General features: G+C 46.5%; 2 protein-coding genes across 2 annotated transcripts in view; both read right to left on the bottom strand.

The window, feature by feature from the left end:
* Window positions 1-21,385, bottom strand: part of LOC147747918 (rab GTPase-activating protein 1-like) — a 1,062,456-nt gene that overhangs the window by 372,204 nt on the left and 668,867 nt on the right. The gene's annotated exons all lie outside the window — the stretch shown is intronic.
* On the bottom strand, window positions 4,024-9,741 carry GPR52 (G protein-coupled receptor 52). The gene is made up of 2 exons (XM_086936374.1): window positions 9,302-9,741; window positions 4,024-7,822 (listed from the first exon to the last, which is right to left on the bottom strand). Exon 2 carries the CDS (start codon window positions 7,476-7,478, stop codon window positions 6,381-6,383), a length of 1,098 nt encoding a protein of 365 aa, XP_086792500.1. The 5' UTR covers window positions 7,479-7,822; window positions 9,302-9,741; the 3' UTR covers window positions 4,024-6,380.

A 21,385-nucleotide genomic window follows, 5' to 3' on the forward strand; every position in this document is an offset into this window, starting at 1 on the left:
GTCAACAACCAGCCCCACATCCATCAATGCAATGTCAACTAAAAGACCAACAATACCAGCTAAAGAAACAAAGAACATCGTTTTATTTAAAAAAAAAAAAACTAATAAAACTGCACGGCAACAATCACCAACGAACAATGGCTAAGCTACTAATTATTGCTAATAATTAATGTGATTTCATTGACATAGCCAAAAGCAAGCCATCTATCACTTGAAATCAATGACAGATAACAGTTTGAGTCTTCTTAACCTCTTCGAGGCTCATGACGAGTTGAGTTCGTCATGAGCCACAGCGCTCCGGTGCTCATGACGAGCTCAGCTCGTCATGAGCCGTGGAACGCTCGCATGCGGGGATAATTCCCCTGCTGTGCTGAGCGTTCCACAGGAGGTAATACACCTGTGACGAGCTGAGCTCGTCATGAGCACAGGAGCGCCGTGCCTGATGACGAGCTCAGCTCGTCATGAGCATGGGGGCGCTGTGCGCGCCCCCCTCCCCCCAGCACAGCGGGGGATTAACCCCCGCAGCGAAGGGGTTAAGTATATGAAAACTAAAGATCATCCTCACTGTTAATACTCAATCAACATCAATTAAGTAGTTAACAGAACCCAAAAGAAAGTTGTTGGTTGGCATTCATAACATTAGAAACCTAATGGCTAACAACCAATGCCGTGAAACCTTGAGGCACACAAAAACCCAAGGTTAACCGTGAGGCCTTTAGTCAATCTAACATCAAACTCATAGCCAACAATTTAATGGGCAACGCTCACCTCAATACCAACCACATTATTAACAAGCAACGCATCATCACAGGCTAACAACCTCAACATGAAACTAATGGTAAGATGAACAATCACTCTATATAACGGACACGGCTAATCACTAACCAAATAGAATAATTGCAGGTAATAATCTGAGCAGTATCGTTGACAGGGCCAATAGCCAGTGAAAGATCCACGTCATGGCCAAAAAGCAACTACATATCAGCATAGACAATCATCACATACAACAACTGGCAATAGCTAAATGTGTTAGATTCCAATGTTATGGTTTAAAGCCATATTACGCAATGCAGTAATACAGAAAATAGAACTTTTTAACATATGCCGAGGATTCACTTCACTTTAACAAATCTTGTCAATTGTTTTAGTATCTTTTTAAAGTAGATGTGTGCAATGTGCACCAATAGGAACAATCAAGGTTTGTCAGGAGCCACCTGTTATTGGAGCATTGTTTTTTAGTGCAAGTAATGTTTTGCTGATATTAAGTAATCTCAGTGACGTGGTCTTTGGTAATTTCTTATACTAACAGCTATCTGATGCTTTAACTTTTGTGGCAGATGAGATCATAAGCTGCATGTGAAAGACTTCTGTGGTTGTTTTTTTAATACTGAAAATTCTTAAATATGGACTTTAATCACAAAATACTTAATATGTTTTAGATCTTTTAGGTAGTTGTGGACCTCTGTGGTGGTAAAATTCACAGTACTAACATTTATCTCTGAGGGAAATCATCAGGATGTAAATAAGAATGCCATTTCTGATTAATGCCTCTGTAAGTGTAAACAATAAGCAAATCGCAGGTGAAACTTGAAGGTGCATTCAGGGGTCCTGGAACATCTGTGGACCCAATGGAGCCAACTGCCATGACCCCGAAAAAACAAATGCAAAAAGAACAGCCACCTGAAGTTGAATTAGTCCTAGAATGGACCACTGAAGTGGTCACAACAACAAGGCCAGCTGTTGTGTGGGTCAGGATGAAATGTCATTGGAGATGAACGTGTGATCAAAAAAGGACTTGGGGGTGGGTGGCGCGCCATTAACTCTATGTGGCTCAGTTTCACAAAAGCAAGGCAGCCTTCCGCACCGACGTCTCAAAAAATTTTCATTTATGCATCACTTAAGTGGACCAAGCACTTACATTGGCAAAGTGACTCAGACCTCTCATGTCAATTAAGTATTTTGCACAGCGGTGTGTTGTTTTGCAAAGGTCACTGTTTTGCCATCATCTGCTAGCCATATGGCACAGGTCCTGCAGATCAATCTGCCTGCATTTGTCCCAGAAATCCTGGCGTGAAACAACCATTGTTCTGCCTCCTGGGCATTCAAGATATGCTCCAGCTCTCATCTGGCTAAGAGCGCATTAGCATCACTGGAGCATCGAGCTAGGCAACGGTGGGTGAGGGCTGGTGCACAGACAGACCACTCCAAGTGATTTAGGCTGAGGTGTGTGCTAGGTTCAATCCTACAGAATCACGTGGAAGGCTCACAGCTGTACCCAGGGGCCTTGGACATCTCAGAAATGTGTGCACCAACGAAAAGAGTAGTCTTGTGGTCATCCTCCACCGACTGCCTTTGTAGTTATTGGCCATGCATAAAATTATCTTTTAACGAGAGGCTTGCACAAGAGGTAGAACTGTGGTGTTGTGTAGAAGCGGAGGAGGCTGTCTTCCCATAAGCACTCTGCGGCCTTCCCCGGTGTCTCTGAAAGGGGTGCAAGATTTCGAATTCTTCCCTGTGCTTATTCATCTTTGTCACCCCTCATCACTTTTCCTTCAATTGTACCCTCTTACCTCTCCTGTTCCCTCAATTCGCTTGAGGCCAGCTCATCAACAACAAATTATCACTTCTGCCTCCCTCTAGCGAGATGCCACTCTTTTGAGGAAGACTGTTCCATCAACAGGACACCTTCCTAATTATCTCTACGTTGTTCTCCTAGCTGTAATGATTGGATACACAATTTGTTAACACTTTAGTTTTTTAGACCTAAAGAAAACACAATTCAGGAGAGAATGGGAACAGCTGCCAACATAACTGCAGCTGGAAATGTTCTAACTTGGAGTTAAAGCCTGAGTGACCGCTGTGATAGCTGCACTTCTAGGAATGTGAGATGAATCTGAAGGTAAAATAAAATCTCAGACCACTAACTCCAACCGTAATTCTTAATTGCCCCCCCAAAAATACTCAATTTCCTAGATTTGAGAAGTACGCTATAATTACCTAAACTCTAACTATGCCTTTAAGCTAGCCTTATCCTTAACACTAACAAATGACCCGTTACCTATAGTTACCATAAATGTAACCCAATCATGTATCAAAACCATAACCAATACAGATTACAGTTCCTTGTAACCACTGCTGAGGAATTCATCACCAATGTTTTTTTGAGTCGGTTTTATAATTACCAGAGGTTTTGGATCTGAAAAAACTGCATGGCACTCTTCAGGGCTACAGCAAATAAGGTTCCGTTAGATCACAAGTATACGTAACGTTATATTTAAAAAAAAATGTAAATACTGGCGCTCAGCTGGGTTCTAAATTTTAACACTTTTGCTTAAAAAGAGTACTAAGACACAGGCAATTATATTGATTTCCACAAAGTATACCAATTGATTTAGCATACAACACAAAATCAGAACGTTGCACCAGTAAACAGTCTAGCTGTCAGGCTAAGCCTCCTGTGATAGAAGCACACGACAGCAACAGCGGCATGAACAAACATTTCTGCAGCTCTGATGTAAAAAGAAATAATCACCTGCTCTACTAAATAGCACCCGCTGTCATTCTCTCAGCTTTGCAGCACTGCAAATAAAAGGGTTTATAATTGTGTAGGTGAAGGGTAGTTGTGCTATCAATTTTGGAAAGATGAAAGCATCAGTCAGGGATTCAAACCAGTCACCACCAGTTTGCACACAAATGCCATCACCAATTTTGTGAACACTCTGCGCTTCATGTTTTATCAACTGTTTACTACTGCAATCTATGTTTGCATTGTAGCAGCCATTTTGTCAGGAACCTGTGTTATAATGCTCAGCTGTTGTCATTCTCTCTGCTGAAGGGGGTGGCAGACCTTACCTTCCCTTATCTGTGACAACGAATGTCACCTTGAATACACACAACAATGTTACACTACCCACTGGTGCATCGATAACTTTAAAATTAAAAATATGCAATAAGCCAGACTCACCCAAGTACTTACTCCGAATGACACTGTTTATTGGGTTAAATCTATTCTTACCAATGCAGCATAAACTATATATTTTATATAAAAAATATATATACTATATACATATACACACACTATACATACAGATATCTGTAAACACAAACACACTTGTAAATCTGTACAGATCTAGAAAACACACAATGCTAAAACAGCAGCAGGAATGTTGGCATCTCTGAAAGAGCTGAAGGGAAAATGGGTCAGGTATTCATCATGGCCTCATCCTATCAACTTAAACTGGATCTACAGCGCCACACTGGTGGAATTTGCCACACCAGGATTTACTTTGTGCCTGCTCACATACACTATCAGTGGAACATGTATGGTGAATTTCTTAATTTGTCATAAATCCCTGATTATAAGTTGTGCATAAAAGGACATGGATAGGGTATTTACCAAACTCGGCAAATAGCATTGACCTGGAGTATAGTATTCATCATGTGCAGTAAATGCCTCCCTTTCAACTTGGAACGAGGCATGCAGAATCTGTATTCAACCCTCTGAATTCTGCATGTTGCAACTCTTTTTTTAAATCAACAATTAATTTCAGAATGTTTTACCTGTCAGAATTATCTTTCAGGGAAAACTGATGGCCAGAAAATCATCATACAACGTGTAATTCCTGTGCAAACTCCTGCTTGCACAAGCATTAGAAAATAGCCACAAACTTGTAACCAGGGAATTTGTGTAACGAGGAAGAAAATTCACTTTTGCACATAATCTGAGGTGTGTGAACATATAAGTGCACATGACCTTATGAGTGAGATTGTGTCAGTGTTAAAGTAAATGAGAGCAAGTGGAAATGCTCATGCAAATAGTGATCACTTGTGATAAGCAAATAGGTTGCGGATACTGATGACAGGACAAATGGATGAGGATGGGTTCATGCCAGATTCAATGCATGTATAAGGGAGAGAGTGTGTGAGTCCCGTAAAAACAGTGCCCACGCATGGTTTGCAGGTATTGTGAATGAACGGAGGTGTGGGAGTGCCAATGGACTGTGAATGGAAAAATGTGCTGCAAGTGAGCAGAGGCGTGCTAGTGAGTAGATAGGTCTACTCCAAGGCCATGAGTGTCATGAGGGTGACCAAGGATGGTGGTGTGCAGGCACATGAGAATGGGATGAGTGATTAACAGTGGACGAAGTGTGCAGGAGTAAAGGACAACGGTCCTTGGGCTACTGTGGAAGTGTGGGTGCTTATCTGATACGTGTGTCATGTCATGAATTACACCTTATGAGGATCCTTTTTGTTTAGCCAAGAGAACTGAGCACTCCTCGCCTTGTAGGCTTGAATTCTGAGTGGAGAATACAATACTAAGAGATCAAGAATGCAATATTGTCTTCCCTAAAGGCATTTTACCGCCTAAATAGGTTACATATAGCATGGTCCACTTGGCAGCTATATTAGAGTAATACATGTATGAATCATAGGGAAGAGAGACTGTGCAGAATACTGGCAGCGAATTCACACTCAAAAAGCAAAACGTTAAGCTGTGAAGTGCGAGTCAGTGGCAAATGAAGAGGTGGGAGTCTGTGAATAGTAATGAGTAGATATGATGGACAGAAAATAGCTGTGACAGTAAATAGGTTTGAGTCCATGTGGCAGGAAACAAGCGAACGTCTGTGAGTGATCTTTAGTAGGCGAGTGTCTGGAAGTGGTAGCTAAGACGTGCAGATTAAACTGACAGCGAATCCCTGTAAATCTATTTGCAACAGTGGGTGGTGTTCGTCTGTGACAGCGAGCAATTGCGAATTTGTAATAGAGAGTTGGTGTGAGCCAGCCATGAATAGGTGTGAGCTAGTGAGCCACAGTAAGTTGTTGTCAGCTGATGAGGAAAAGGGAATAGGCAAGAGTGACATAAACCATCCGAGAGTGACAGCCGCTGGGTGTGAGCGACAGCGAACTGTTATGCGTGACAGTGAATAGAAGTGGACTTATGCGAGTCTGCACACCGCTCACAAAGCTGATGCCATATGCATGCTTCTCTGCTGCCACAGCGGTAAATACACAGTTGAGTCACCCCCATAGATTGCACGCCTCCGGTGCCATCCACCCAGTATTAAAGCTCTCTCTGAGGAGTATCATTTCTTTACAAAGGGCAAAGTGTGAGGAGGGCAGAGGCCAAGTTCCCATTTCTCCCATTGGCTCCTTTGCCTGTAGTCCAGTTGGGGGGAGGGGCCGAAGGCACTGTCCATCTTCTTACACCACAACCTACGACTTGTGAAAGTCACTAAATTGTGTCAACACTTCTCTTGGTATTCTTCATCAGAGCAGAGTATCTTTTTATTTCGGTTATGACTAATGCTTTTCAATGTCTCTTGACTATTCAAACATTTTTCCAGGAAAAATCTTTTGGCGGCCAAGTTCAGTCTTTTCCTTCATATGGAACAGGAGTTAGCCCGTTTACGTGGTTTGGGGTCTCGAAAATCCTGGGCCTTAATGCACATACATGACGAGCAGAGGGTGCGCGACAGCCGCCGCAGACCGAGCCGGAACACGCTGTTGGAAAGGCTGTAGATGACACAGTTGCAGAAACTGTTGCTGATGGCCAACCATGTGGTAAGGAAGGACATGGCTGGGCTGTCGATAACCCGAGAACTTTCCAGCAGGAAGTAGGCAATGTACGGTAGCCACAGGGCATAAAAGACACTGGTGATACGGAAGAGGACCATGGCATAGCGGCGGTCAGGGCTGGGCCCACCCTCGCTGCTACAGCCATCGCCGGCCTCTGCCTCCTGGCTGGGGAAGCGGGCCCGTCGGTCGCTCATCTCCTTGGTGTGCTGCCGGCAAATCTTGAAGATATGGAAGTAGGTGAAGCAGATGACTAGGGCAGCGGGTGCGTACAGAAGGCAGACAATGAAGCCAGTGAAGTAGGCACTGGTGGGCCAGGACACAGCACACCAGAGGAAGATGTCACCATGGTAACCAGGTTTTCCCCAGCCAAAAAAGGATGGAGAAAAGACAAGGCAGGAGTAGACCCAGATAAGGACAATGCACAGCCGTAGGCGGCACGGAGTTACCAACTGGTTGTAGGACAATGGCTTGGTGATGGCCAAGTATCGGTCCACGCTGATAAAGGCCAAGCAGGCCATAGAGACGCTCTTGAGCACAGAGATGATGTACCCAAACACCTGGCAGGTCAGTGACTCATGGACACCAGTGAAGTAGTGAAGAAGAGAAAGAGTTGGGACCAAGCAGCTCACCCCCACAAAGAGGTCAGCATAGGCCATGGTCTGAATGAAGTAGCTTGTCGTGTAGTGGTGCAGCAGTGGGGCACAGTGAAAGACAAAGATGACCGTTAGGTTGCCAGCGATAATGAGAAATGTGAGAAGCACGATGACCACCGTCTCCAGGACGCAGACGTCCACAGCGCTGTAGTGGCCAAAGCCCAGCGGGCAAAGATGCCGCTCCGAGACGTTGACCGATGAGCTGCTCAAGTTGACAGTCCTCACATCCAGCCACGTGGACTGGTTCATGATCCGGGCAGCCGGGTGAGCTTCTTTCCTGAGGGCTCTCGAGGCGGATCACAGGGTGCACGGCTGCGGCCGGCAGCCAGCCCCGCATCTCCTGGGCTCCCCTCAACTTCTGAGCACCCAGGGCTGGCCTAGCAGCTCTGGGAAGAAGAGAAGATGGCGTCTCATGGCCTTTCATGCTGCTTCAGCAGCGGGTAGCAGCTCCGCGAGAGGAGATGGGTGATGGCCATGGAGAAAAAGAAACCACAGAAGGCTGATGAGAAACCTCCAGTGAGCTCTGGCCGGCATTCTCCCTTCATCCATCCAGGGAACATGGCGAGCCGGTGACATGAACCCAATTCTTTACCCTGCATCATGGAAGAAAGAAAGAGTGACGGTCAACCCCAAAAAGCAGATGAGCATCAACAGGTCAAGCGACAAATGAAGTCTTTCATTAGCAATCATTGCATGCACTGAACATGTGCAGGAGCAGGAGCCTCAAATACCACAGATTTGTAACAAAAAAATGCCTTTCCGAGAATGCACTTCCACTCTACCCCAATGTTAGAAGACTTGTGGTGTAGCGGGCACAGGTACGATGAAGCTATGCATGCAGATCAAAGGGAGGGGGTGCAAGAGAAGGCAGCCCAAACCTTTTGCCTTCACTAACAAACAATATTCTATAAATAAGACTATGGCCATTGATATAGGAGGCTGTATTGGCCGGCTACTGAAGGATGGGCACTACTATTCAGTCAAAGAGACTGATTAACTTCGGAAGGACTCTCCTGAATTCCAACTAGTGACCCCCAAGCTGTCCACGAGCCTCCACAACCTGAGCTCAGCCCATGAACCTCTCTCGCGTCCTGTGAAGCGCAGGGGAACGGAGGAAATGCCCCTAAACGGGGAAGGATAGCGCCTTCTGGAATCGAGGTACACTGCGGGGAATTAGCCGAGGGCCTTGATCGGATGTAGATGTGGGCTCCCAAGACCCTCACATCCTTCTGTGTCGCCAATTCTTCCTCTGAAAGGTCAAGTCGAGCTTTACTCTTTAAGAATATAACTCGCGATTGTTACAGACACCCTCACCAAGAGGCTTTCACGAAAAAGCACCCGCTAAATTGGACCTCCCGATGGCCGCCTCACCCTTTAGCTCTCCTGAGAACGCCTTTTTAGGGGGGCGGGGTGCTGCAGGTAATGGAGAGCGAGGCAAGTAAGCGTGTGCCCCTCTGTGTGGCGGACTCACAATCTCCAAGAAAGAGTTAAATGCTCGGGGTGAGAAGTAAAGGTCATGACAGCCCAAACTCACCTTCCTGGGTATCGCAACTGCCCCGCCCTCCGCATGGCAACCCACCCCATCTGTACTCTGCCCTTGGACTGACACCGGCTTCTCTGCGCTACGCTAAAACACAAAACTAACACCACGCAGGGCACAAATGTGGCACTCTATTCGAAGTGGCCGGGGAATGGATGGGCATGCATTCTGAACCCCCCTCTCCCGAGAAGGTCTCGTGCACAGTTGGACAGGGCAAGGAGCTGATGCACCTGCACATATCTTGGTCACCAGTGGGCTAAATCGGGCACCTTTTAGCAGCACCACGAACTATCTCAGGCAGGGTTTGAACTGTAAAAGTGCGTGCACACAGCATCGCAAACTCTCTGCTTCCCGCAGATAAGAGCCCCGGGCAGAGCGCTGCGCTCCTGCGGTGATCAGCTGCCTCTCTCCCCTCCACGGCAGCGCAGCTGGCAGAAGCCATGCGTTGTGCGCTATACAAGAACCCCTGCTCTTTCATTTCCACATGCACCATACATGTACCCCCCTCCCTCTGCTCCAACATGCTACTCACCTCCACCAACACCTGCTATCACCGCCGGGCTTCCAAAGACACCAGCTGGCACGGGCACCTTCAAGTCGAATCTTCTTCTTCCGAGGAGGGTCTCTCTCTCTCTCCAGGACCAAGGACCCGCCCCCTCCGGTGGCCGGCGCGCGTGGAGTGCAAAGGTCACGGGTCCCAGGTGCTGCAGCGCGCGCCAGTCTTCTTGCTGAAGAGTGTCCCGGCCGGTCTCGCGCTGAGCGCGGGCACACCCCTTCACCTCAGCCGGCGCGCACCGTGAGGGACACGTGCCTCGAGGCCGGCGCGAGCTGCAGTCCGGGCTCCGGTGCCCACGGAAGCGCCACGTTTGCCGAAAGTGTGCCTCGGAATGTCCTTGAAGGGTGTCCTCACGCGCCCGCCCCTTGCTCTCTCTGGGTGTTTTTGGTGGAAAGGGTAGGGGGGTACCCAACCCCCTGCACCCGTGTGCAGGAATGCCCCAGCTGTGTTGCCCGCGTGTAGCGCTCCCCGTCGCCTCCGCTCCGCACGATAGCGCTCTCCGGCTCTGACTGCCGCTGCACCTGAGCCCGCCGCCCCTCCTCCCCTGCCTGCCTCTCGGCGCCCTCCCCCCTCCCCTACTCCTCCACAGCACCTCTCTCGTCCCCGGCCCCCAGCCCCCGCAGAGGCACTAGACACCCCAGCCTCCCCCTCCAGCCCCACCACCTATATCCGCGCTCACCCGCCTCCCCCTCCTACTCTACTTGCCTTCGCCCCCTTCCACCGCCTCCTTCCCCCAACAGCCCAATCAATCCCTTCTCCTCCACCCATCTATGCTCTCCCATCGCCTATTCACTCCCCCCTCCTCCAGGTACAAGACGAGGCAATTATACGCCAACCCCCAAACCTGCCCTCCTCCAGCTCTTCACGCACTCCTGTATCTCCTGCCCATTCAATAAACCCGCTCCCCCAACTCCTAAACCCCTCTCAGCTCGCCTTCTCACCTTTCTGCCATTTACTACACCTCCTCACCCCAACTTCGGACTTGCCATTTCCCTACCGCCCCCCCCCCCGTCCCCAAATCCGTTACCGCTCCCGATCCATTAGCTATCCGATTCCCAAACTGTTGTGCAAAGCCCGTTCCCAGAGCCCCGTGCCCTCCAGTCCCATACTTACTAGCCCACACTTACTCTCGTGAATGCAGTACAGCCGATGTCACCGTCAATTAGAGCCCCATGAGACCCCATGCACTTTCTCCCCCACGATGAGACCCTATGCACTCTCTCCCCCACGATGAGACCCCATGCATTCTTGCTCTTGATGAGACCCCATGAACTCTCTCCATCATGATGAGACCCCATATACTCTCGCTCTTGATGAGACCCCCATGCACCCTCTCCCTTTTGATGAGACCTCTTGCATTCTGTCTTCCATGATGAGACTCCATGCACTCCCTCCAGCGTGATAATGACAGGCCCATATTCTCTCCTTCCTCCGGTGTAAGGCCTGCCCCCACCCTACAGCACATGGCCCATACTCTCTCCTCCCACCTATCGATACAACACAGCCCATCGCCTTAGATCCATGACCTCCAACTCTGTGCCCCCTCCATCACACAGCCACGTGCTGCTATAGCACAGCACCTCGGGAACCCCACATTCTGCCACAGTAGTGCCCCGGCCTCCTGCCCTCCGTGCACCACCACGCAGATAAAAGAGCGCCTGTCACACTGCTCCCCCGCGCCTGTCCGCTGCGCAGCCAATGGCCACAGCTGCTGAAACTGTCACTAGGTAACAGTTGCCAGGCCCCTTCTCCAAGTCCCCTCCGATCAGCTTCCCTCCAAACATAGCACGAGCCCTAGAGCTTCGGAACTGCTGGTAGAGAGCCTGTAGAATCTTCAAAATAACACGCATTGGCAAAGCCAATAGGTCTCACCTATGCAAGAGCTACTGGCTTTGCCAATGTCTTTTAGCCATGTTGTACACCAGCGCGGCTGCCGAGCAGCATGGCTAAAAGGTAATGGTGTAGAGAAGAGTGGCGGGAGTGTCGTGGCGAAGAGTAGATACGAGTGTTGTAGAGTGGAGTGGCGTGTATTGGAGAGACACAGTGTGGAGACGTGTAGAGTGGCATAGAGTAGACCGGTGTAGAGTTCATTGGAGTAAAGTGTTGCAGAGTATAGAGGTCTTGAGTGCAGTGGCGTTAAATGGGGCGTCTTAGAATGCAGTGGCATAGACTAGTGTGGGGCATAGTAGAGTGCAGTGGTGCAGAGTGGAACGGCACAGAATGGAGTAGAGTGGCATAAAGTGCAGTGGCAAAGATTGCAGAGGCGTAGAGTAGAGCTGCATAGAGTGATGTAGAGTGGATTGGCGTAGAGAACAGTGATGCAGAGGTACAGAGTAGAGTTGAGAGGCATAGAGTGCAGTGGTGTAGAGTGCAAAGTAAGTTGAGTGACACTGAGTGCAGTGACACAGAGTGGTGCGGAGTAGATGTAGCATAGAGTGGTATACAGTATAGTGCTGTAGAATGCAGTAGCATAGAGTGCAGTGGTGTAGTGTGAAGTAGTGCAGAGTAGAGAGGCGTAGAGTTCTGTGACTTGATAAGAACAAGGTTTATAGGCCTCTTTACAGACAAGGCGTACTTGAAAGGATACTGCAAATAAGGTTTGGGAAAGGGAGGGTATGAACTCAAGCTGAATAGCCTTAAACAAATAAAGCCAGCAAATGGAAAGCAAGAAAAGGTGAGTTACAAAACACAAAACCAATGGCAAGCAAAAGACAGAATGCATTCTAGGTCAACTTTCTGAATGTCTCCAAGATGTCTTTAACAAACCAGACAGCTGTGCTCTCTGGTAGGCTGCAACTTTAAAACACCAAAGGACCCTTACATCTGACTCAATTACCCAATGAGCCTATGGTATTGAGACAAACACTCCTGACCCCACCAGTCCCTCTGCCCCAGCCCCTGCAATGTACTGTATTGTTCTGCCACATTGCTATAGCGCTTCCGTACCTCCTGTCAAGGCCCCATAGCACTTTTTTGAATGCGCTGTGAGCAATTCATCAGTAGTGCATGGCTGGCAAAATGGTGCCAATATGGAACTAGCATTTGTAACAATCGTAATTTGCAAATTCGTACCTTATGTAACAATCCTTTTCTATTGTAAAGCACTCTAGCACCTTTGGGTAATATCTGTGCTATATGTAAATGCATGAATACATAAATAGATCGATATTATTCTGATCTAGTAGTGTTTTCGTTTGGTGTCATGAGTGAGGCTTGGAGAGTTTGCTCAAATCATGGTGCAGTGGCATGCACGTACGGCATACACCTGTCGTAGCCAAAGGAGTTTGAGGGTAGGATCGCAGGCAGCAAATACAAAAATCGAATCCACTTTCGGGGCACAGCGTGCAGTTGTGTATAGCATTTTATGAAATCCAGCACATCAGCGGTGGGCAGGTGGAAGGAGGGTGTTGGTAGTAGTCTACATCTACGAGTGCGGAGTTTTGGTTTGGTGCGTCAGGGACAGCCAATGTTCTCCAGACTTGATGTAGCCGCATATACATGCATCTCACACTTGGGCTTGTAAAAGGAATACAAGGATAGAATCGCAAGCAGCAAATAAAAAACACACCATTTCGTGATAGGATTCAGTTGATTCCAGAATTTGGGGGGAAAACAGGACTTTTTCTTCATTGCAATTTCAATGATTGTTGATGGACCTAACCTCTTTGGGAGTGTATTCCAGAGCATGTGCGTCAAAATTAAGAAGGAACAGGAGGTTTTTTGATACAGAAAGATTGCCTGTAAGGGAGCTATACTTGATTTAAGGGTTGTCTTCTGGCTGTATGACCCAAGTTTGGATTACAAGGCGGTGGGACCCGTCCCATGGATCACCAGCAGCAGTGCAATGCAAAGGCCTTTAACCCCTTCGATGCTGATGACGAGCTCAGCTCGTCATCACCCACGGGTGTCGTGTGCTGATGACGAGCTGAGCTCGTCATGGTGCCACTAAAATGGCATTTTCCAGCACAGGGGGGGGAAAACGCCTAGCAGCCAATTAAAGGATATTCTTACTACCAGTAACCAGTGAAGAGGTTAGAGACCAGGAGACATGTGATCCCATCCGTTCAAATTAAGGACTTGTCCGGTTGCTGCACTGTGTTTTCTATCTGGCTTGGCATTTAGTTCTTTGAAAGAGTCCAATTTAGACTCCATTTGCATGATCCATACAGGCTATCACCAGAGGCGGTGGTGCCGGTTCACAGTGCGAAAGGCCTAGGAAAGGAAAATGCGCTGAAGTATTCTCATTGTATAAAAAGTGTCTTGTTCCTTTGTATTACAGTGAGGGGAAACATCATTAACAACGAAGGCATTACTACGCGTAACGTTTACAACGAGGCACTTACCACGTAAACGTCTTTTCAACGCGTATGCCTTCAACGATCATCTTTACCACGCATTAAAAAAAAACGTAGGATTAAAAAGGGGGGTTAGGGGGGGGGTCTCCCCCACCATAAAAAAAAAGATCCCGCTGTGCTGAAGAAATCCGCGTCGTTAGAGAGGAAGCGGAATAAACTTCTGCTTCCTCTTTATGACGTAAGAACGACGTGGTAAAGGAGATGAGGGGAAAACGAATTCCGTGGTAACGCATGCGTGGAAAAGTTATGCGTTGCAACGGAATTCGTAGTAACGACATATAACCACAGTGAGAGCTTAGGGTGTACATATGTGCCAATCTGAACCTAACGACCCCCATAGTCGAAGCCCCAAAGTAAGGACGACTAGAATTTCAGAACTAAAAAAAAAGAGACAGACCGAGAAATAGGACTAAATGTTGTCCCTGACCATAGTCACCGACCACATAAGGATTTCTGTGAAAACATCATTCAGTGCTATATATAAATATTCCCTTCCCTTGCAGTAAAGAGCTTCACGGTCGGGCTCGGCAGACCTCATTCACCCCCACATTAAATCCTGCTGTGCTGCTTGACTGCGGCAAATCAGCACAGCCGACGACTTTAAGTTGTGTCGCTGGTGTGATGCGAGGGCCTATTAGAAACGTGAACCTCAACAACAGTGGGATTAAAGTGCACATTTATCCGACCCTCTCTCAAACACCAGGACACGTATTTGTTTTAGCAGAAAGTTTTGAAACATCAGGGACAGTCGTTGAAAGACCAGGTCTATCCAGAAGCTGTGGTCACCCGACCTAGCGCATCCCTGAATATTACTCCTCACCACCAATAAACTCACCTTTACTCCTAAGTTATGAAAAGCCACAAAAAGTATCTCACAGCACATCATAACCCCTTTGTCCCTACAACAAGCCCCTGAAAAGTAGTCATGATAGACACCAAGCCTCAGTGCCTACCCCAGTCCACGTTTAGATATTCAACCCCCACAAGGTATTTTACCCACAAGCCCATGCTTGGAATCTCCACTCCCCCACTCCACACTTCATATGAATTCTGCTGCACGTCTCATCTTGAAGATCCCCCACGCTCACCAATTTCTCCTCACTTGCGGGATCTTCACTGGCTTCTCATTATTAAGAGAATCCAATTTAAGGCACTTACTCTAGTTTTTGGAGCCTACACTCAGAAGGGCCCTTTAAATCTGAGGAGGAGACTTAGACCTTACTCCCAGCCTAAAGCTCCGAGGTCTGACAACCTTAATGTTTCCCACATACTGAAAGCCAGAAGAGGCGGATGCTCCTTCACATTTCTGGCTTCCAAATTGTAGCACTCTGTGCTACTCAGTCTGTGCTGCAGCCCTTCTGAATCAGTCTTCAGACTCAACCTTAAAACCTTTTTGTTTGATACCTCTCTTATGGCTATGTAATCTTTAGTTCCCCCTTCCCTCTCATGTGCTTTCCGCCAGTGCTGTGTAACCTATTTGACCTTTATTCAATATAGCTGAATTCTAAAAACCTACCACTAAACGTTGTATTTGGGGTAGTACTTAGTACTGAAAAGAAAAGCCCTTTAGGGTGGTGCCATAAAGAACCAGAATATTTCATCAACACATTTCTGAATTACTTTAAAATCCTATGGCTTTTTCGTCAACTGCTTTAACCCCTTGCATGCTGATGACGGCCGGGAGCTCGTGTGCTAATGACGGCTCCCGGCCGTCATGACCGCTCCCGCGATTGGAATGTGCCGCACAGGCGCAGAATCGCGGCAGCATGCAAGGGGTTAAGAGGGGCTCAAAGCAAAACATCTGAGAACCTAGGCCATCAAGAACAGTCCTACAAGAGAACATCGGACATCGACAATCCGCCCGAGTATAACCGGAGCTGGCTATCAAGGAATATAAATACAAAAGAGACAAATCAATGACAAAGCAATGCAAAAACATTTAGTACTGTCAGCTTATGCTCTTGGAACATCAATGGCTTAGGAGACAAGTTCTCGGAGGCAGAACTAAATATCTACCTGCAAAGATTCGCCATCATCTCACTGCAAGAAACCTGGTCAGATTCCCCTCCAGCACTGTCAAGATTCAATCTGAACTGCGTTCTGCCCATGCAGAGCTCGCCGTTTGGACATAAGAAAGGAGTTCTTGCAACATACAGTACAATACAATTGATAGCTAAAACAGTACCACTGGCGTACAAGCTAACCCCCCCAAATGCATTGCAAGTCTTGCGACTGTCTCTCCGCGAACAGAATAAAAAAGAAGACATAATCTTAATAAACCTCTACTTGCACCCGAGGGAGAAAATCAAGGGAGCACAACAGCTGAAGGAAGAAGTTGCAAAATTAATAAAATCTGAGAACACGAAAAGCATAATCATCACAGGGGACTTTAACCTAAATATGCTCGGCATCTCGGTTCCTGAAAGCACAGAAGACCCGTTTGCCTGGGAGCAGAATCATCACGATCGCACTTCGGGAGGCAGAAGTACGAAAACAGCCAGGAGTCTGCTGGTCAAATTTGAAGAGCTAGGCTTCAGGGCACTTAATGGCAGATTTCCCGGAGATCGCCCACAATCTGCAACATTTCACAGCACAACGGCAAGCTCCACAATTGATATAACATTCTTCTCTTGCAGTCTGTACGAAAGGGTAAGAGATTTCCACATCCGCACGACGGACCTCAGCGATCATCTCCCCCAGGAAACTACAATAAATGCACCTGCAATACCAAGTCCTCCAGGTGTTAGCAAACTAGACGTGGACTTCACAACAAACGAAAGACGGAGAAAGTGTAAACCCAAAAAACCTCCTATTACAAGCGAAACAAGTGCTAGAAGAGGCACAATCTGCATCCCCAAACGTAATTACATGCTGGGAGGCTTTTACAAAAAATCTGAGAGACACAGCCGAAAAAAACAGACCCATAAAGTCAGACGGAAAGGGCAACGCCGCGAAACACAAGAGCATCTACAACTTTAGAAATGATACCCGGCTAAAAAGCCTGAAGACGCAGATTAAGAACACTCTGCGAAGAGTAAAAACAGATCCCACTGTACGCCAAGCACTAAGACAGCTAAAAGGCAGCCACAGGAAACTATTATGGCAACTAAAAAAAGACGCAGAAGAGGCCTTTTGGGGAAAACTCCTACACAACGTGAAAACAAATAACAGCGCACAGTTCTGGCAAAAGATCAACAGCCTGATTAGCAAACCAAGCCAGGGGATCGAATCCCACGTGAAGGAAGAGGCTTGGACAACCTACCTCAGTACACACTTCAATGACCCCCAGGAACCGTGGAAAAAATCTTGTATCACTAAATCCAGCAGTAAAGAACAGAAGCCCTCGCTCCAAGAATCCAGAGCAAGTGACGAGGAACTATTAATCACGAACCAACAAATATGTAATAGGATCTCAAAAGGGAAAAGAGAGGGAGCACCTGGCCCAAATCGCATACCGCCAATCGTATTCCAACAAGAGCCAGAATACTGGGCCGCTGTCCTTAAACCAATGTTTGAAAAAATATGGCAGGTTTCAATAATCCCACACTCATGGAGAGGAGCAATTATCTCTCCAATGTTGAAAAAAAGGAGACCGGAATGACCCAAGAAGCTATCGCCTCATAGCCCTACAAGACAATGAGGCAAAATACTACGCTGGCCTCCTACTCCACGAGCTAACATCATGGGCGGATGAAAAGTCAGCAATACCACTCAATCAAACAGGCTTCAGGAGAAACATGGGGACAACCACCAACATATTAGCCTTTTCACTTCTGATTGATACAACACTAGAGGCAAAACAATCTTTATATCTGTGCTTTATCGACTACAGCTCCACCTTCGACCACGTAAATAGACATCTCCTGTGGCAAAAACTAAAGAGAATGCAAATCCCTTAAACACTGCTTAACCAACTAATTCTTCTGCACAGTGATACTTGGGGCCAGGTTAAATTAGGAGCAGGGGACTTCCTAACCAAGAAAATCCCAACTAGTACAGGAGTAAAGCAAGGATGCGTGTTAGCGTCAACTCTATTCAATCTCTTTATGGCCGAATTATCAACCACACTAAATGAAAACAACTCTCACGCACCTAAACTAGGAGGTTTCCAGCTGTTCAACCTATTTTATGCAGACAAACTAGTGCTAATTAGCTGGACCCGATAGGCCTACAGCGGCTCCTTGACATCACTGCGCAATACTCCAAACTAAACAAACTTAGCATCAACTATGACAAAACAAAAGTCATGTGCCTTAACCACTGCAAAAAGAAATCAACACACAGTTGGTTTATGGACGAAAAGAAATTGGACGTCACAAACAAATATCGCTATCTAGGGGTAATCATAGTCAATAGGGGAAGTTTCACACCACAACGAGAGGAATTAAAAAAGAGAGGGCTAATGACAGCTGTATCTTTAAGAAAGTTGAAAAACAAAATTGTTGGGCTGAACCTCTCCCCACTAATAAAGCTGACCCAAGCCAAACTGATCCAATCCATCACCTATGGAAGTGAAGCAATGAGAGGCAGAGACGCTGAAACAGTAAACGGAACAATAACCAGAGCGATGCGCATGATTCTTGGACTTCCGCAATACACCTCACAGATGCAAATTCGACTTGAATTCGGGTTGGTAAAAGAAGAGCTGTCGTGCAAGGGAGTTTACCTCAAAAGCTGGTACAAAATCAGTAGGGGAGAGGCAAATACCCTGAACGCACTACTCTGGAAAGAACTTCAAAGTAAAGACAATAGCCCAGCAAGGCTTTTTCTGGAGGACTCGATAAAGCAACTGGGGGCGCGACAACTGTGGGATCTTCAAGGGACCTTGAGAGGCTTTAAAAAAACAGTAAACAATGTCGTCAGAAAATAATCTCTCTTACAGGATAAAGCCTCACTGACGGAGCGAGCACACGGCTGGCTAACTGTACACACTTACAAAAAGCTTGCACCACAACCGTATCTTTTGACCAGCTTCACCAAAAAACACAAAAGAGTTATTCCTAAAACACCGGTTGTAAACGTATCTAGGGCTCTAGTGTAATTTTCCTGATTCATGCCCTTATATAGGTATAACTTATCATATCCTTATATAGGCATAAGAATCATAACCATATTTAGGCACAGCCAATTCAGTCCAAATACGGCATGGCTACTTCCACTAAGCTCCTAGACTACAACGAGTATTTGAAGATAACCGCCTTCAGCAGTACGGGACTTCCCCCTGCTTCAGTATTGATTTGTCCCAGAACTCCTGGAGCGTGTAAAGAACTTCGAGTTCTTAGTGACGTTATTATGTCCACCCTTACGTCAAACTCGGCACCTTCCAGTATAAATATACCCACAGCTGCCCTACAAAACACACAGTGGTTTGGAGCAGATCGACTAACTACTTGCCCGACTCCCTGCTGTAGCGAGTGCCGAAGAAAGCCGACCCTCCAGCTGACGCACTGAGAGAGACGCTGTCTTTTCTCCTGCCGAGAAAACCAGCTCCAGTGTTTCCCTGCTACCCTTGCGGGTCTGATTAGACCCTTAGAGAATTCTTGGATAGATTCTTGGCAGAAACTATTTAACTCAAGCTACACCTCACTTACTTCTTCCCTTGTACTAGACTTAGGTTAGGTACACCGGGGTAGGCGTATTTTAGATGCACCAGTTGAGTACTTTTAGTCATTATTTATCATTGTATGTATTTTATCCATTTTAAGTATCCTATGGCTTAGAAACCATACAAATGCGTTTAAAGTATTATTTCATAATACTCCTTTTACTGTACGCACTTTACTTCATAGCAAGCATCACAATTGTTGCAATTAACTTCTCTTGCATGAGAAAGAAGACTGCTCAATAAATAACCTTTTTTATTGAAAACGCCCGTCTCTCTATTTCTCTGCAAAAACCCTGGTGAAACGAAGCATGCACGATTGGCTGAGTGAAATAGCCATCTATTGTTTCCGCGACTCTGAAGATATATTTCTTATTCTTGGGGAACAAAGTTGTCATGTTATATGGTTCTCAGAAACTAATCCCTTCTTGTGTATTCGAGAAAGTTTCTAGTGACCTCTGAGCTAGCTGGCATTCACAATTAAGTCTAACATACTCAATAGAGACCTAGTCGACTTCAGTCCTACGTCTAAACTATCGTTTATGTTATTCCGATGCGCAGAGCCTATCGGGAATATAGGAACTACACTACAGTACACACTTACAAAAAGCTTGCACCACAACCATATCTTTTGACCAGCTTCACCAAAAAAACAAAAGAGTTATTCCTAAAACACCGGCTAGGAGTACTACCACATGGCTCCTTGGCTGCGACCTCCAAAACCAGCAAAATGCCGCCTGTGCGGGAACGACAAGGAAAACATCATACACCTCATTACAATCTGCAAGGCGCTGCAGACAGAGCGCAGGAACCTGCTGAGATCACTGTTCAACAAAAAAGGGATCAGGTCCTGCAGGCAAGCAGTCCTGGCTTGCTTTTCAGGCGATGAAGTCCAAATGGCTTCTCGACTGGTAAAATATATCAAAGCCGTAGAAGCCAGAATCAACATAAAGTAAGAACAAATGGACAAAGAAACCGTATCTTCCACACCCTTGGAGCAAAAAACACTCGATCCACATAGAAGCACAGTTGACTAACTGGCATAAACACGGACAGAGCTCCAAAATGCACGTGTATATGGGGACAAAGAACGGTATCCCTTCGAAAATGGAATGAGGTCCGCAACGCACTAAGAAATGAAAAGGAGGCCAGGTTAACCACAAGAATATCGCCCCGAGGAACTGCAGCAATGCCTTAGTGACGCACAATTATTCACCCCAAAAAAACTTTCCTTCCTTTCTTTTAAACTTTAATTCTCAGTACTGTTTAAGCGAAGCTATCTTCCTTTTATCTGTGTTTTTAACTTTTCACAAGAACTAACACTTTGGCTGCTACAGATTTCTTCTATTTTTAACTGTTTTTATCGCTGCTGGTTTTTTGTAATGGTTTTTATTAACTGCACAACAAATATTACGTACTTAAAAACTGCTTTGAGAAGTGAAATACAAAATGCACATTTTATCCCAAATTTGTATTTTTGTTTTTCGTTGTATTGATTTGTAAAGCCATTTTGAGCCATAAAGTCACTCCAGGGTGCTCGATCCTTCGAGTCAAACGTTCTTGAATAGGATTTGTTATAACAGGTGTGCAGCGAGCTGAGTCGGCCAGGCCAGCACCAGATTGTTTCAATGCACATGCAAAGCCAGTTTTTCAGGAGAAAGGCAGCAGTGTGTCTCTTCACACATGTAGCAAGCGAGGAAATTCTCCCCAAAAGTTTATTTGGAAAAACAACAAGTTTGGTTGGTTACTTAGGCCAGGATTCAGTGAATACCACAGGCCTTCACCTAAAGTTCTGAAACCCACTCCTTCACGAGATTTCCAGGTGAATGGGATTTGAACACTCAGTCCTGCTCTGAGCGATCTGAGGGTTGCACCCTCTGAAGCTTTCCTATGTTACCTGTCACCACTGTTCCTACCAAAGCAATGATAATAAGCAACACATCCTTCATTCACTCACACCCTTAGTGAAACTGCAGGGCTGCAGTGCTTGCTCCTGTCATGGGGAAATGTGCTGTAAAATGCACAATTCTGCCCCCTATTCCACATTTCCTCGGGTGGGGGATCCTCTACGAACCCCGTTGGAAGAGCTGGGCTCACTTGCAT

Source organism: Lissotriton vulgaris, chromosome 1_1, assembly GCF_964263255.1.
Source record: "Lissotriton vulgaris chromosome 1_1, aLisVul1.2, whole genome shotgun sequence".
NCBI classification, from domain to species: Eukaryota; Metazoa; Chordata; class Amphibia; order Caudata; family Salamandridae; genus Lissotriton; species Lissotriton vulgaris.

Bases quoted from the DNA above. Each gene is read 5' to 3' on its own strand.
- GPR52 (XM_086936374.1), bottom strand. From the start codon at position 7,478: ATGAACCAGTCCACGTGGCTGGATGTGAGGACTGTCAACTTGAGCAGC.